At 40.5% G+C, this 18,221-nt stretch overlaps 1 protein-coding gene across 3 annotated transcripts in view; it reads right to left on the bottom strand.

Moving 5' to 3' along the window:
* The window catches only part of BTRC (beta-transducin repeat containing E3 ubiquitin protein ligase), a 100,533-nt gene that overhangs the window by 7,466 nt on the left and 74,846 nt on the right, over nt 1–18,221 (bottom strand). For all 3 annotated transcript variants that reach the window (XM_027907896.1, XM_027907904.1, XM_027907911.1), the window contains 7 exons: nt 16,973–17,204; nt 12,219–12,405; nt 8,264–8,360; nt 7,262–7,399; nt 6,667–6,785; nt 4,070–4,319; nt 3,272–3,390 (listed from right to left, as the gene is read on the bottom strand). In XM_027907896.1, the coding sequence (XP_027763697.1) occupies nt 3,272–3,390; nt 4,070–4,319; nt 6,667–6,785; nt 7,262–7,399; nt 8,264–8,360; nt 12,219–12,405; nt 16,973–17,204 (1,142 nt within the window). The remainder of the gene's footprint in view (nt 1–3,271; nt 3,391–4,069; nt 4,320–6,666; nt 6,786–7,261; nt 7,400–8,263; nt 8,361–12,218; nt 12,406–16,972; nt 17,205–18,221) is intronic.

The following is an 18,221-nucleotide window of genomic DNA, read 5'->3' as shown; positions in this document are numbered from 1 at the left end:
GTTATGAAGCAAGTCTATTTTTCAACATGCTTTTGTCAGCTCTTTGACATGACTCCCAACTACCATGGATTAAGAAAGATTATCTGCCTACAAGAATTGAAATTCTCTGACATGTATTGTATCGAGTTGTTCATACAGCACTCTTTTAATAGCAGTATCTGCTGCAGCTCCCTGACACTTAGGGGAAAGCAAGCAGCCACAAATGTTCTTAAATGCTCATTCATAAGCCTTTAGACTAACATGTCCTCCACAGAAGTGAGAAATATGGGGGGGTTGTGGAATTTCTCTGGGTGACATATCTTGAAGCAGCACAGCTGCTGAGGGGTCAGGTCACTTCACTTGAGAGAAAAAGATAAACCACTCCCACATATATTACTCCTGAGGTCCCCCAGGGAATAATCCAGATCCAGGTGATATGTGCTCAAGGTTGGTGGACAATGATTGCAGCTGTCTTGCTACAACAGTTGCTCTCAACTTTGGACAACAGAAAAAAGAACAGAACTCTTTTGTAACTATAGAACTGGAAAAGGATTTGTCTATGCATGTTTGAAGCCAACTAGGAGCACAAGGTGATTCTGTGGAGTTGATCTCTCAGGAATCTGTGCAGACCCCAATGGTTTCACACGAGTACAGCACACCAGTCAAGGTCAGAGCAAGAAACTTCATGGCAAAGGTCAGCCAAAGGCACTCTGGTTGGTCAGAGAGCATTAAGTCTCTCAAGGATGGACAATGCCAGAGATTAACTGGTGCAGAAAGGTTTGAAGAGCAATCTTGTGCCAGGAACTTTTGTGCCATGTGTTTCCATTCCTTGCCATCAATTCTGAGATTGCCAGCAGATCTGGGAGGCTGCATCACACTAATTCAGGCCTGTATTTTCAGGTCCCAGTTTGAGGTTTTACCTGAATTTGAATGGGATTAGAAGAGGTGATCATGCCCCCAGTCACATGGGGCATGGGCCTTCATGTACAAAGGGGATAACTGCTATTAAGAGCAGAGCTTCCTAGCACAGTTGGTGCCAAGGGTAACTCCCAGATTTGATAAGCTTCTCAAATGTCTACTTCTTTAAACAGTCAAAGGAACAAATACTAAAAGAACTAATTTTAAGGCTTGAGAACTAACTAAAAAAATTTTACGCAGTTGAAAACACTACCATCCTTCCTTCCTACAATTTGGGAGAATTTCTAGAGGTAGAGCGAGGTCTTCAATTATCCCAGCCTTTAATTCACTTCAAGTCCTGGCAGAGCTGAAAGATGTACAGAAGGCAGGTGAGCCTCAATCCCCATCTCTTAAAGAGAATGCTGTAGTCTAAACAGACCAGTATCAGATTCCCATGTGGGCACACACTGGAAGTAGAATACACACGTGCAAACCAACCACTCATTTAAAAATTACCACAAGATGTTAAAGTCTGATTCTATTCTCTTGCCCTAAATTCTCTGGTTCATTTTTTTCCTACACAATGCTTGCCTGTAGCAATTAGGAACTCTGGCCCTAGATGCTTGAATTAAACTTGAGGGACCACTTTCTATCAGTTGGAAATCAGCACAATGATAGTGATGTCTGTGTAGCTGTGTCCTCTTACACTGGTGAAATTTCTGGCCTAAAACAAAACCCAAAACATTTTTCCATGTGGAGTTTCCCTACAGAAGAAAGATACTGATTTCTCAGCTACTCCACAAGTCCTTACGTTTGCAGTTGCAAAACTAGAAATCACAGTCATCTTTTGCAAAAAAGTTTCACTGCAACTGAGGAACGATGAACTTTAAGTTCTGTATCAGCCTCTCCTAAAGGCTAACACACAACATCTGGCACTTTACAGGGAATTCAAATCAAACATACAAATCACCAAGCCACCCACAAAGATGACTTAGTAACCTGCCCTTTCTTAATCACCCTTCCACTGACTTGTGCCCTTTGCTAATGGCTCGGAGAAACGTATGTGACCAGGTAAGTCCTTTGCCTTGCCCACACTGCTGCAAAACTTGACTTCCATTAAGATTCACTGCCGACATTCCTGAAATTCTAGCACAATTTATCTATCACCTAGGGATTTTGTCCAGTGTAAGCATAAAAGTAACAGTATTCCTCTTTAGCATTATCGCTATCTTGACATTTATTTTTATTAGCACTGCAAGTCATATTTTAGATCCTTCCCTAACTGCTGTAGTATTTAACTATTTCTTACTCTACTTTTGAGATCAAGTTTCACAGAACAACTGCAGAAGGTTATTTTTTCTATTTGAAGAGCACTTCTCACCACATGTAAGTGGTTCTGCTCTTACACAATGCCTATAATACCTTTTTCCCCTGATTAAGAGATGGAAGCTCCAGCTCTTCTGGTCCTGCTCTCAGACAGCCCTACACTAAAATCTGCCACAATGACCTATGAAGCCAACCAGAGGACCACCATTTTCCTACAGAGAAAAGCAGGGACAGGCAGTGTGTTGCAAGCCAAGTCCACAGGCTTGCAATAGCAATAGCATAAATAATTCTCACCGAGGAGAAATTATTACTGGCACATGAAGGGTTTCTGCTCATACTGTCCAGCTTTCAAGTTTTATCAGAAGGCAGACAATTATTTAAAGAGATGACAAGGACAAAAGGGACATTGCTCTTCGTCCCATTTCCATGACAGAGGCATTTTCTTACATCACGTAAACTACTATTCAAGTTTGTTCCATATACCCCGAAATTCATGGGACATCCCTCTGCCAGTTTCTGTAGGATGTATGGAGAAGTCCAGGCTCATGATACTAGAAAGAGTTAAATCTCAGACTGCAACCAGGGCAGCTGGAGAAGTGTAAAAGGCAGCAAACTGAACTTCATGCTCTAAACCAGCTGTTCCAAACTTAACCAGGTGCCAAGTACCATAAGAAGAGTTTGGCGAGAGCCCAGGAGGATTTCTGCAGAGGATTAAATGCCTCTTACTGCAAATCTGACCCCTTTAACTAGACACATAGTCCAATTAAAATATCACAAGAGGACATCACAGAAAGTGGTACTTGCCAGCTCTTTCATACACCAGAATTGTCAGAGCAATGCAACTTGTTGATTAGTATGGGACTCCTGAGATGCTGAGGATGAAAGACAACACAGTAAAACAGGTTTCTAATATCTCTTCCAAGTAACTCCCAATGTTCTACACCAAAGAAAGCATATTTCAAAGTTGACAAGGGTACAGAGCACTTCAGCTGCCTAACCTCTGCACATCCCAGTGAATCAGAGACAACGTGCTTGCACATAACTCTGCAATGGGGAGTGTGTCTCTCACCTGATAGTATTATCTGAAGAGCCGCTCACTACTAGCCTGTCTCTGTACTGCAGACATGCAATGCCTCGTTTGTGGCCATTTAAGGTGCGCACAAATTCGCAGGTACTAGTGTTCCATACCTGTGATAGGAAGGGAGGAGGGAACCACACAGAGACAAAATTATTAAGAAGTGACTAACAAAAGATGGTGTCTGTATGATTTATAGATGCATCCAGAATGTTCTTAATCGAAGAGGCTACCATTTAAGACTGGGAAAATTACCATTCCGATGACTTGTGATTATACTCTGCAACTGTTAGCAGCTTGGGTCACTGTACACACAAGATTTTTGCCACACCAGGATTAGCTTCTAGATTTAGCACTCTTCAGCTATGATTTAGTCTACACATGATCTTCATTTTCCTGAGGTTTAATACTGCAGATTGGGATTACAGCAGTAATGTTTAAGTGACTCTTATCCACTCACCTTCACTTTTGCCCCCATGCTGCCCTCTGACAACTATTTGAATGACCGATGCTGAAACAGATTATGGAAGTGGTCAAGTCGAAAAAGAACACCGAAAAAAAATTTCTTTTTCAACTGCATCTGCACCTGGATCTGATTTGCCATACAGCTCTGTAAATAAGTTGTGCAAGCTCAAGAGAGGAGGGACAAGTGGAAATGAGCAGCAGGAAGACTACTGCTTCTAAAGGAAGATCTGGGTAATAATGGCCAAGGACCATCTTCCCTGTCTGGTCACTGTTCTTCATTAATAAATACCCCAGTGCTGCAAATAAAAAGCCTCTGAAACACCTCACCTTTATAGTTCTGTCACCTGATGCTGATACAATGTACTTGTCATCAAAGTCCACTACGTTGACGGCAGCTCGGTGCCCTACTAGCACCCTCCTCAGAGTGATGTCTGTTGGAGAAGCCATGTCCCACACGGCGATGGAACGGTCTTTGGAACACGTCACCATCATGCCATTATTGAAGCGGAGGTGCAGCACGGCCTCGCAGTGGTGGATCAGTGTGTTCAGCATCTCACCTGCATTCACGTCCCACACTCTGCAGTTTCAGATTTCAAACCAGAGAGAAGAGAGTTAAAAACCTGCACAGTGCATTTTCTGCAAAGCAAGAGAGGGATGGGGAGAGGTAATTGACTCTAGTGATATTAGGGAAGCAAACACCACAGGTTATATCTACACCTATTAAATAGTTCATTAAAAAATGTATTATATAAACCTGTTGATTATGCATACATTGAGACAGTCCAGCAGCCAAAAACTCTGCAGTGCAGTTAACACCATAAAAATAACCCACCCAGGAAAAGAGCATTCTTTAATTAAGGGAATTTAGAGCTGAGGAAAGGTAGAAGACTGATGGCCTTAAAGGTTGATGTTTCCTGGTTGTGTCAGCCTGCCATACGCTTCATTTCCAGTCCATGTGGAGAAGCAAGTTCAGTGACAGATTTAATTTTTGACCTCTCTCACAGGACTATCAGCTCAAGTGATAATTTATACAGAAGCAGAAAAGACAATTCTTTTCAAACAAATACAAGTAATTGCCATAAGTTGCACCACAAATTGCATTTACCCTAGAGTGCATCTGGTACACAGTAACATTCCAGGAATGTGCTGAATACCTAAATTAAGACACAGCATTTACGTCAACTTAATGTTATTGGAACCAACTGTTTCAACTGAATGATAATTTAAGACGCACGTTAGATAAAATCTTCAGACAGAACTTCTAGGACTTGAAATGAACATTTTAAGCCCTTAAAATGTTTCTTTTGGGCTATTCTGTTGGCAAACTTCTACCCTCCATAAAGAGATTTCTTTTGGCACAATCACACCTGTATCCCAAATATACTATACGAGAGCAGAAAATGGCTATATCATCATGCACATCAGACACTGCAGAAGTTAAAACTTTCCTCTGCCAATAATGCAAGCAGTAAGAAAAGGCAAGATGTGAGAAAGACTTCTAATGCCTTATTTTCTTACTTATGGAGACTGAAGTACATCAACTTATGGACTATAAATGAGAAAGAAAGCTACATTCCAATTACAAAATGCAAAGGAGAAAAAACTAAAGACCTGAGCCATTAACATACGAACAGTTTGCAGACAGGGTTGCCAAACTGAACAGGAGCTGGAGACCCACTGACTTCTTTGGACAAGTGCATCCCTGAGATCCCAGAAGCATTAAAAGCCCATCTGTACTGTCTATTGGATGAAGCCCCTCTTCCTGAGGAGACACAAGGATAAAAGCGATGCATCCTATGCGCCTCTGGTGTCTGCACAAACATTTATAGATACAAAGGGAAACAAAGTATTTCTGGGCAAGTAGCCAGTCTGCAATTTGGTCTGCCTGGCCTGATATGGAAGATGATAGTGCTTGTTACAGAAATCAGCCTCTCCTTTTGTGATCTGTTTAGTCCGGTGCAGTTCCTACACTGTCCTACACCATCTCCAGGTGTCTCCTTTGGCAGTGTTGCTGAAATTCTGGATCCCTACCATTGACAGGACCCCAAAACCTAGCAGCACCACAACACCGCATGCATCACATGTCAGAAAGTAAATTATTAGCTTAACGGTAGTAATGTACACACAAGCACGGTGATAACCATGGGGAGCTTGCAGCCATAAGGAACGCACGCTCATAGCTTCAGAAAAGGCCACTAACACAGCTTTCTGGTTTCCAAGTTCACTGCATGGGCATTGTTTGCACTCTGACAAAGAAGGAATATATAACAACATGTAGAAGACAGAGCTGCCCCTTCACATCCAAGTTCATATTGCAATTCACTAACTCATAACCTGTATTTATACTACAGGTCTTACATTCTCTGGGATTCTGTCACATGACTATTGGACTTCAAATCTGCACAACATGCACTACAAGTGCTACCTTGAGGTGTCCAGCCTTTTGCTGGAGACTGGAAGGAAAGCAAGGTTAGAAAGACTGAGTGAAAAGAAACATCATGCTGACATATAATTAATTAAAAGTCATAGGAGATCTAGGCATATATATTTTGTTAAAATTAGGTGGGAATGGATGATGAAACCTTCACACTTGCTTTGAAAACTTCAACTCTTAAAAAGTTATTCTCAAGGAGAATTTATAACATTCTCAGGGAGTGTCAAAACATGCAAAACCTTGGTGAAATGCCAGATGGCCTTCCTAAGTCAGCTTGACCTTGACTGGCCTTTGCTTAGATTCTCATTTCTCCTTGACAGCGATTTGCATGGACATCTGATAAACAAGGACAGCACACTGCTGAACAAATATGTTGAACTACTTCATGGGACTGACTGAACAGCACACATTTAAGAAGAGATCATTTCAGCATTTTGCAAAGCTAAAATCTTAAGAGGTAAGTAGAAAGCTCCAAATCATGAGCACACACCTGACTGTTGAGTCTGAAGATCCAGTAATGATCACCCGTTCATCGTACTGGAGGCACAGGACAGAACCCGTGTGTCCGGTGAGAATTCGCTTGCATTCCAATGTATTCTTATCCCAGATCTAAGACAGCAAACATTCAAAACCACACTGCTCAGTAGGGTTTTCATCTTTCAGCACTTACTGGTTTAACTAGTCTTTTTTTTACTACAACACATCATCGACAGTGCAGTTAGAACACCTTTAGTGGCACCTGTAGGGTCTTCTACAGGCTCTTTGGTGCAATACATTAATATCTTTGATATTACTGGCTTCACTATGAATATTAGTTTTACCCTTCTCATCAGGGTACAGGGCCCAGTAATTACATAGCCTGTAATTACTGATGGACAAAAGCTCTGCTAGCAAAGTCTGTCTGTCTGCGAACAGGGTCTCTCTAGCCAGATAAAAGAGGCATACGTGCTGTGCAGGTGTGAGGTGGGAGAAGGGGAAGGCTGGATTACAACAAGAGACTGGGTAGGTGTCACTGAAATAAGGACACTCCTATTTATGGCATAGGTACCACATAGTGTTAGTATGCCATTATGGAGCATTCTCACCTTGATAGTATTGTCTCGTAGGCCACTCACTATCTTCTGATCATCATACTGTAAACAATAAACCCCTTTGCTTGTCTCGCTTCGGCAGTGGATCCTCTGTAAACTGTGCCTTCCACACCGCCAGTTTGACTCTATTGTCTTGAGGAGAGATAGGAGACAAATGAGATGTAAAAAAAAAGCACAGAACTATTTCCTCTTTTTTTTTCGTTTAGTAGAGAAGACAGCAAGCAGTTTTCTTCACTCTTTTTCCTGCAATCAGGCCCATTCAATGACATAACTGCTTTCTAGAAGAAGCAAAACACGTACTAAAACCAATTAAACAGAAAAATGCCTGGAAAACATCTTGTGGCTAAACTGGTCTGTGTTATGTAACCTAAAAGCTTTTTTCTATCTCCAGCCTTTAATCCCCTGTTACTCAACAGCTGAAGAGAATGTCTCAGTAAGCTGTAAGTGCTTGTACAAACTTGTCACAACAGTGCCTGAGCACTGCTTTTGCCATTAGGAAACAACCAGAGAACATGCCATTTTGCCCATACTAAACGTCAGGCGACCATGCTCAGTTGCTTCCTGTTTCCCTGACTCTTAGGATTGCAGTCTTAGGCAATGCACTTTCTCCCTGGCTCAGTTCTTGATACCTTTCCATAACAGCTTATTAGGTCTCATCTGCACTGGGTGGAGCAAACTACTGTGGAACAGGGAAAATGAAGACATGGTGCTGCTGTGGCATCTGATGTGTAAGGTGCAGAGACTCCACCTGCAAACAGCTCACTGAACAATCCAACTCATCCTCTGTCTAAAGGAGCAGCAAAGCCTGGGACCTCATATAATTATCCCAGATCTACAAACTCCAGACAAACAAAGACACATCAGATTTAAAGGCATACTTCATTAGAATGGAATATTCCCAGAATTTCAGTATCATGAATGAATCAGGTTATTTGAAAAAAACAAACCCAAAAAGACAACAGCAAAACACCACCACATCTGGAAGCTGTTTCTTACCTCTATGTCCTGTATAATTTTGGGATAAAGTGCTCTGTAGAAGGAGTTGGGTGGAGCAGTTCCATCAGGAGGTTTATTTTTAAATAGATATTGCCCCCTGAAAGACAAAGAACACTTCCACTGAACACAAATGTTTCAGCATTTTGGAGAAAGGTCCTGGCATTTTACAAATGGGTAACAACTGCTGGAAAGTACACATTCATATTTAAACTTAATTTACTCAGTAAGATGGGCTGCTTTCCTGTTTGTTTGCCCTACAACGTATCAGTGTTGCACTTTAACACTGAAATACCCCAAAAAACATCTGTGTCTAGTCACTCAGATAAGGGAAATACATTCTCTATTATGGACATGGGCCCATTCAGCTCAGTAAGAGTTGAGAATGGCTCATGCCTGCAATACACATACACATATCAGAGGTCACCTTTGAAATAAAGCATAGAAAGTAAATGAAAGGAGCCAAGGAACACTCAAACTCACTATGCATTCAAGGTTAGTTTTTATCTGCATTAGCAGGAACAGTTTGGGTCCATGGACATTTTACTGCTACTAATGTATTTTGGTAAGCAACACTTCATCTGTGGTGCCTCCTTCATTTCAACACTGATTTGGAATACTCATATCCCAAGCTAGAGTTTTGCTACCAAAAAAATCTGTAAATGGCAATCACTACCTGCTGTGTAAAAAACTTTAATTCCTCATCCTGAAGTTAAGAAGCCACCAAACACGGTGTGGAAGCTTGTAAACCCCACCATGGGCGTACTAACTGCTGTTCTGCCTGGCAACATGCCTCACAAAATGGAGAGAGGCACAAATGCCTCTGAGTGTAATCCTGGCATCAGAGGCACAGAGTTTACACTGGGCCAGCTCTCCACTTCTCCCTCCCTTACTCCATTACAGCATAATTAATTGTTCAATATTTCCTTGCACATTCCTTTCCTGTCCTTTCCATACAGTACATCTCAAAACCAATTCGAGAGACTGTACCTTAGCTGCCCCGATGTACTTGAACTAGTGAGATCACAACAACAAATCAAAATTTTTAGGTTGTAAGGCCGTAGCAAACTATAGGATTGAACAAACAAAATGACAAATGCTCAAAAAAAGAACATTTGATACTTCTTTAAATAAAGTACTCTACGTACAACTTGAGAGAAAGGTGTTTTCCACTTTGGACAGAGCAATCACCTGATTCTTCAAATACAGCAACCAGCAAACACTTCAATGGGAACAAACACACGGATGCAGACAAAGCACCAACTATAGATGGTTGCCTATTTCCTGTGATCCAGTCTGGGCGTGCATTCATGAAAATTAAAATTACTGGCTCAGGGAGAGGAAGAACGCTTTGGAGGTACACAGAATACCTAGGACACATCCTGGAAGACTTGGGATAGGTCTACAACAATCTTTGTACAAGCCTATATGCCTAAAAACCTGTCTATTGTTTCTAACCTAACTAGGTAATGTAACACAAAGTCCGGGCTTGCTGCATGTAGAGTCAGTTGTTTACTGTTCAGCTAAAGGACTGTTTGGAATTTCCACGGCATCCCAGTAGCTGTTGTGCTGTAGCACTGGGATAAAAGGAACTATTGTTTGCAGGTTTTGATGACCAGCCAATTCAATCAGATGGACACAACTGTGCCCAGATTTTGAGCTTCTGTTTTATATTTCTCTAAATCTGTGTAACCCTTCCTGCTCCCTGACAAGCTGTCAGTGAAGGCTGCCATGCTGCAGAATGGGGGGCTTCTGTTGTAAACCACGAGCTGCAAATGCTGAAATCAGGCAGCCCATGTGCAAACTGAGGAGCTGTAAGCAAATAACATCAGTCATTTATCTTTCTGAAGTGTCCAGTTTGTCATGTCCTTGTGCCATGAAGAGCATTAGCACTGATTACAAGCTATAAAGCTCTACATGGCAGAGATACAATTGCACTGAATATTTCTTGTCTGCCTCTCTTAACCACACAGTTTTATCTTCTAAAGCTAACCAGAGGAAAGACTTGAGCATAGCTTGCTCCGGTTGTGTCAAAGCAACCTCCAGAACCCAGTGTAAACTTAAAGAAAAGGTGTAGTTATGGGAGATTTTTGCTTCTCGAGATGAGAAGCAAAATTTTGCAATTGTTTTTTAGAAATGCTGTTGTCTGTATGATTAGTACTTGGTGCTAATGTAATTTCTAAAGTGTGGAGGGTTCAACTTGAGAACTATCAATTATGACCTAAGACAAGATGCAGAGAATAGGTAAAGCTCCACAGAACAGGAAAAAGACAAATGTAGCTCTTGCACTTTAAAAAGGGAATAAGGTCCACCAGGGAAATGGTGGATTGTCTGACTGAAATAACTTGGACCGTTTAGCCATTCTAGAGCACACACTCAGTCAGATGAGTGCCTAGAAGATGACATGGTGACAAACAGCAGGCAACACTGATTAATCCAGAATATACCATGTCAAATTGACCCAATTTCTTCTCACAGGCTACTCTTAAGGCTGAGCAAGAGAAGTATCATCTTGGAAGATCTCAAGGGTGGACACACAGATGGCTGGAAAACAAAGCTTCCCGGTGGTGCACTGTCAAAAATGATGGCAACTAGGATCTTGCATGGAGTCTGTCCTAGATGTGTCATTACTGAACACTTTCATTAATGACAAAGAATGGAACAGGGAGTGCATTTATTACCTGGCCAATGATAAAACTGGGAGAAGTTACAGGCACTTTGGAAGCCAAGATTAAATTCATAATATTCCAGACAAAATGGAGAAATCCCCAACAATAATAAATACAGTGTAGTTCCTTTTCCAAGCAATGCCTCGGGAATCTCCATCACGGAAGGTTTTTAAGAACAAGTTAAGACAAACACCTGGGATGACTTAAGAAATACCTTGCTCTGCCTATGGGAAACAGAAGGGACTAAATGACCTCTCAAGGTCCTCTTAGGACTTACTCTGACCTCAACCATACAAAAAACCTCCATGAAAAGTCCTAGAGAGAATAAGGCACTAATAGGAATGCAAAAGTTACCACTGCTATGCTTGTGTTTATTTTACACTCTTTATAAACATTACACTATTGGAAGTAGATCAAAATAGTATTTATTTTTAAAGAATGTCTCATAATCCTGATTTACCTGCCTTTACTTCCTGAGACAAACAGTATAACAAAATTAACTATAAACCAGGAGTCTTTGTTTGCAACTCTGTATCTTTTTCTTTTTAATAGCAACCAAAATGCCTGAGCTGTCACTTTTATCTTGTTTATGAAATATTCATACCCAGTTTCCTTTCTGCCAACATCCTAGGGACACCCTTGGAAAAGAAAATTATGTATTAAAGGACATACCCCTGAGAGGGAAAGTTCTAATGAAATGTTATCAGAGCAGCTTCAAACTTGAGTGAGACCTACACTGTAGTAAGGCTATTCCAGATGATTATTAACTAATCTATCTGCATTTCTTAAGTCCCCTATTCTCCGTGGTACATACCCTCAGCTTCCAGTTTGAAAATTAAACAGATATCTAATAGTGAAAATCTGCTGAGGAAAACAAACAGACCTATCAGGAGTCAACTAATTCATAACACATGCTGCCCCACTGCCACCCCTAAAAAAGCTCTTCTGCTCTGAACTGCTGACCACTTTAGGGTTCCCCTGAGGCATACACAGCTTCTTAATTTGAACTGAATGACAGCTGGGTGTAAAAATTTCAGTCTGTATATCTCCCTTTTCACAGTGGGATAAGAGCATGATCAGATGAGGAAGGTGAGGAAAAAATCCCCCACGTTACCTGCATAGCCAAATGATGCCCTAACTCCCTAACCCCTGATTTTTGATTTAAGCAACTGTCACGTCTGGAACCACCATGATGTTTCAGTGTGCTGAATAACCCTCTTCAAATATGAAACGCACAGCACCTACTGTCCTGAAGGAGGGCAAAAGAGGTGAAAATGCAGTTTCCTCACCATCCTCTCCTCTCTGACAATCCCCTCCACAGGGAGTCTGTCCTGACCATTCTCTCGATGAGCTTCTTCCACAGCATGCCGTCTGATGTCACCCGGTACCACTCCTTGCACACCAGCTCGGCAGCACACAACGATTTGGCATCCAGGTATGACAGAATGTTCTCAGCAATGTGATCCAATCCCCGAGCTGGAGGAGAACAACAACAACAACAGAAGATTATTTGCTGGGCAGACATGGAGTTCAAAAGAATTCCCCTTGCTAGTACAAAGATACGCTCTCCTTCCATCTCCACTTCTGCATGCAGAGCTGGACCAAATGCACAGAAGAGCATTTGAGGCTAAGTTCAGGAGTGAGCAGTGTTCTCCAACTTCCTTTGGATATAGCACAACAAGTCATTAAAAATAATAAAGAATCCAAGAAGTCATTCCAATCTATTTCGATGGGTTTTAGCACTAGGGGGATATTCTATGGATGGCATTTCCAACTCAGCAACGCAGCCCCCAAAATCTCTCTATATTAGGACCATTTCTCATCTCACTGCTACAGCTGTTCTCATGTTGCAACGGCTCAAAAGCTGTTTTTGCTAAAGCAGTAGCTTTTAAACGTAATGAAGAAAAAAATATATATTCCCAATGTGTGCCCTGAAGGGTAGTGGTACCTTTAGACATGGGGGAGGGAAGGATATGCAGATGCACAGGGACGTCAAGAGGCTGTGCAAGGAGAAAGTGAAGCAGGTTTTCTAGTTTCATTTATTTTAGAGGGTGAAGAAAAAATATGCACAAAAATGACATAATTTGCAAATATTTTCCAGTGTGACTACCAAGACTGGCTCTACTTCAACATGGCTGGAGTGAAATGTAAAGCAATTGCCTGGTTAGCACCAAGCAACTCAACGTTGCTGGGGCCAGGAAAGGTTATGCTGTATTTCTTAACTGGATGGATGTAATTAGTAAAAATGTGCCCTTACAACTCAAATTTAATCACCAGCAAGACTTCAGGAAAATAAGATACCTTTTAAATGAGAAGTTGCATAAACACAGCTTCTCTTGGAGGCTGTTTAATTCACGAGTGAGACATGCCTCCAAGAGATTATCTCACTTCACAGGTCAAATTTCAGAGGCTTTGTGAAAGTTGTAGTTTAGGCCATATTGTCCCTCAGGCATAATGTCCAGTCCAACAAAAAAGAAGCATGGCAGATTGGTATTACATGCATTTTCTCTCTGATTCACATTTGGGACAAAGTTAGAAACATGTTTTCTTGCTTTTAAAACAACAGCCTCAAAGACCAGGCCCTGCTTGTGACAGTGAAAGAAAAAGCAGTAAGTGCATTTTAACAGTCACATGTCTGTATTTCTGCAAACCCAAACTGGGTGTGACCAGCTGATTCTGATTAGAGTTCATGACACACAAACGGCCAAACCTTTGTTTTCCTTAACTAGAAGACCTCAAAATTATCTCCCAGGGCACAATAATGAGAAAATTCAGCATGCCTCCTCCTGCTGCTTTCAAAGCTTCTAAATTTAGAATACACTTAAGGTGTGACATTCTGTCCATCATTTTATGCTTCAATCTGTATGCAGTAAAAGCACGTGAATGATACCATGCACAATCAGGGAGTGCAGAAAGAGGCCTGACATTTCTTATTTTCATAGATGCAAAATTAGATGCCAACCTGCAAAATAAAAGCATCAGCAGCCTTTATTATGTATTCAATACAGAAAGATATGTACAACACTATTTAAAATTCTGAAATAAAAGAGTATTTGTAAATTTAGACTGACTCTACAGTAAATTGTGGAAAGAGAGATACAACATTTTAGTGAACTTGAACTGCAATTTGCAAGAATTCCACAATTTGGTTAGGTAGACATTGAAATCATGTTGCCCTGCTTCTGCAGTCTGACACCTGCAGCTCTGAGCTCTCTCCGTTGGGTGGAAATGGGTTAATCACAGTCTGTGTTGCTTCCAGTAGGCCCACAGACCCACCAGAACATTTACAAATGCCTGCTTGTGTAGCATCCATACTGATGGCTTTGTCAGCAGCGTCACAGCAGGAATTTATGTGGAGAACAACTGGTGGCTTTAGGAAGCAGGGCTACACTGCACAAACTGGGCACAGTAATCTTCACCCATGTGCCCTTCCTGGTTCATTGGTAGTTGCACTTTAGATCTTGCTGCAGTGAGGTGCTGTAACGACTTCCATGTCTGTTAGTCGTCCTTTGCCATTAATATTAGACCCTTTACAGAGAAGGAATACTAATGTTTTGGCCTCTCCTTCTCACATTTATGATAAGTGGACGAGCAGAGCTATTTTGGCCCAGGTGAAAACTCAATTTTATTATTTTGTTTCTTAGGAACAGCAGAACTCACTGAGACATATCTAACAATGCACTGCTTCCTTAAAAAGACAAAACTCTGCTCACAGAAGTTTTTGTTAAATGAATGTGAAACATGATTAGCCCTTCAGCCCTCCACACCAACAAGAATGTTTCAGTTATTTCACACATGAAATCCTTATCAAAATGACTTTCCTCATAAAAAATGTTAAACAGCTTGAAAATGCTAAGCAGAGGTCTTATTTTTCAGAAACTGAACAAACTTTGTTAAGTACACAGTTAAGCTGTATTTTTCAAACAACCTTAATTCTATTCAAAGCACTGGGAAAATAATCTTAGCCAACTTTATATTAGTAAAACATGCTCATAATCTAAAACCACCATTAATTCTGGTCATTCTTTGGTACAGTGCTAGGAGGACAGAGATAAGATGCCTCATGATTTTGAAGCAGCTTTATTGTTTTATTCACTCAAGAGGGAGAGCAGGAGAGAGAATGAAGGAGTAAAAATGAAAGCACAATACCGAACACTTGAGAATTTCAGAAAGTTATAATATACTTATAGAGTATGGTTTTTTTTATTATTATTATATGACTTAATGTAGACTTCTAGGTTCATCACTCTTTCCTAGGCAGTTTCTTACCTTTCCTCCTTCCCATTCTCTTCATTAGAAACCTGGCTACACTCAGGACATCCTGCACAGACTGCAGAATCTATGCCAGTGTAATGCCTAGCCATTAATTTTCTCCCTTACAGCTATATTCACCAGGATATTTGCATTTGCAAATATGCAAACTGATGCACATACATTATTTACGCACATACTTCCCACAACTATTAAAATACTCACAAATTAGCTGCCTGATTCCTATTTATTCTACATTCTGATACAGTAAAATCAGCTGCTTTCTGGGTAACTGTGAATAGACCACTAACAAATATGGTACGTATGGACAGTAAATTTTTAATGTCTCTGGAAATATTTATAATATTTGCCCAAAATTTTCAGAAAAAAGCCTGTAGGATGAAATTAAGCAAGTGCAATGAGATGTATTGGCTTGCTTTCACCGAGTTTCATGGAGAAGTCCTGGAAAAATTGTGTATGTGATTACATGTATACTTACTTTTGCTTTAAAAGTGGGAGAACACTTTCTATTTTTCTGAAACAGAACGGCTCGGCAAGTTATAATGCTGCTCTAAGTACATGAGATTATTGCCATTGGACTACTAAAAACTAACATAAAGCAGGTACTTAGCATAACTAAGATTTTTTTTTAATGCTACAACAACCACTTGATTACTGGGCACAATGAGCTTAAAATCCAATGAGTCTACCTATTTAACTTGATAGCAAAACTCTTGCAGTGCCTTTATGCTTCGTACAATTCACAGTTAAACACACTTTTTTTTCCATCTTTTAACCCTAAAACTTAAATTTCACATTGAAAACTGCCTTCTGAAGAATGATCAATGACTGGATTGAACAAATTGCCAACAGTTCAGCACTTCTCCAAAGGTATTCACAGAGGAAGCTCTTGGCAAGAAACGCCTCTCTTCAACTAGCTATTTAGAGACAACACCTGTAGCACTTCTTGCTCAGGTCCATCCTGTTGTGGACCTATGGCATGGGAATGCTAATCCATTACCTATCTATCTATTTATCCATCTAGAGAGGTATGATCTAATAGCCTGAAAAAAAAAACAGCTGAAGAGCCAGGAATTTCTGTCTGGTTCTGAAACTCTATCGCTGTATGTATTTGGTCTCCCATCGCCTCAATTTTCCCATGTGTAAGATGGGGACAATATAAAACTGCTTGTACACTGCTTCATGCGTGCATTCTGTGAGATATGCCCAATGCCACACCTGAGAACAGCTGGGATAATATTTTCAATGGAAAGCACTACAGAAATGTAAAAAGTAGAACATTTCCATCTTTTGATCTTATGCCCTCCATTTTCTATTAGCAATAAACTCATAATCAAAGCAATGGATTCAGGAAATTATTTTACAAGGAAAGAGAGACCGAAAAAAAAAAATCTAAATAAGAATGGGGAAAACCTTAGTTGAGCAACCAGGAAGAGTAGTAGTTTTAATTTTAAAAATTTTCGATATTCATGCATCGTTATGGGCATTATGAGTACAAATACCTGCCCTGTGGCTTGTAATAATTATCATTACGGTAGGTAGATGAGCTATCCCTTACTCCTAGCCAAACCCATGGTGGATTGTACCTTGAGAGACAGTAGGAATACAAATTAAAATATTACTGAATTTCACATTGGTATAGAGCCTTTCATTCAAAAGTTATTATCTATTATGCAAACTGACCCTAGTGGAGACCTCTCCAGCAGGGTAGGCCAGAGCGGAAGAGTCTTTTGAAAGACAAGGAGCAAGTTCCCTGTGCCTGCAGAAATACCTGGCAGTGCAGTGATGAAGTCCCGCTGTAACATGGGTTTGAGGTATGAGTTTATATGTCCATGCTGGTAGTGACACATCTGGGAGATGAGGTGCTCCACAAACTCCACCTGGTCAGACTCAGACCACTGTTCAAAATACTTGACGCAGAGTTCCTTCTCCTTCTCATAGCTTGCAGACAGTTTTCTTTGCTTGGGCACAATCATACTGGAAGTGCCATTGGCAAGTTTTGTCTGTAAACAGGAAGGAGAGAAACAACCCAAATCACATATATGAAAAGAAACTCAGGCAGTTTCACAGTATTTCAGGGGGAAGATAACAGAAGGGAAAAAGCAGTCTGATACACAAAGCTGGCCAGGACCACGTATCCCATTTGGTGCTGTCAGCTGGAGCGCAGCCATGGCGAGCCGAGGTCCCTGCAGGACAATGCAGGGGCTCATGCCAGAGCTGCACACAAAGGACTCTGGTTAGATGGGAAACCCCGAGCAGCAGTGTAACATACATGCAATTTTATTTATCATGTACACAGTAAAACATTTGGATTCCTAATCTATATTTGCCAGTTATTTCAAAGCACCAACAGAAAACTGTTATTTGTACTCTGGTTTGGCTTTTTTTTCCCCCCTGAATAATGGATTGCTGCTACAACTCATAGGGAATGCATGAAATGGATGAGAAAAAAATTGAATTACACCTTGAGAGCAAAGCCATCTAAAATACACCCTGCTATTTGGTATATACTTCTTTCATAGAATAAAATATTTTCAGCTTTCTGAGCACTGTTAATATCTTGTCACAAGGAGTCAGCTCAGGGAAGAGTTTCAGGGACAAAACAAAACACAGACGTTTCAATTTACAACTTGATAGCAAGATATAATTCTGCTTTCTAAATGATTTAACTGGAAGAAAAGTGCACATTTTGCATTGCAAGGATATCCTTTGTCCAACTAAGATTAACAGTTTGCTATACTGGTTAAATAGTTTTTATTAAATGCTGAAAACATGATTTTTTCTCTTTCACTGCAACAGTTTAACACCAGACAGCATTATAATAACAGTCAATATTATTACATCATTTTTATTGACAAAATAAATGTGGAGGTTCTTTATTAATTACCAAATAATTAAAAATAAATTGCAGATATCAGAACACATAAAACACCAATGTAGGGATGCTGTTCTATGATGATAATTCCAAGCATCAACCTCACCAGGAGACTTTATTAAATTTAAAGGAAAAATGAGTCCCT

This window comes from Empidonax traillii, unplaced genomic scaffold (genome assembly GCF_003031625.1).
Source record: "Empidonax traillii isolate 1590-97213 ecotype Southwest subspecies unplaced genomic scaffold, ASM303162v1 scaffold27:size3997909, whole genome shotgun sequence".
Classification (NCBI taxonomy): domain Eukaryota; kingdom Metazoa; phylum Chordata; class Aves; order Passeriformes; family Tyrannidae; genus Empidonax; species Empidonax traillii.
The sequence above is the reverse complement of the archived record's forward strand: the minus strand, read 5'-3'. Positions and strand labels throughout refer to the sequence as shown.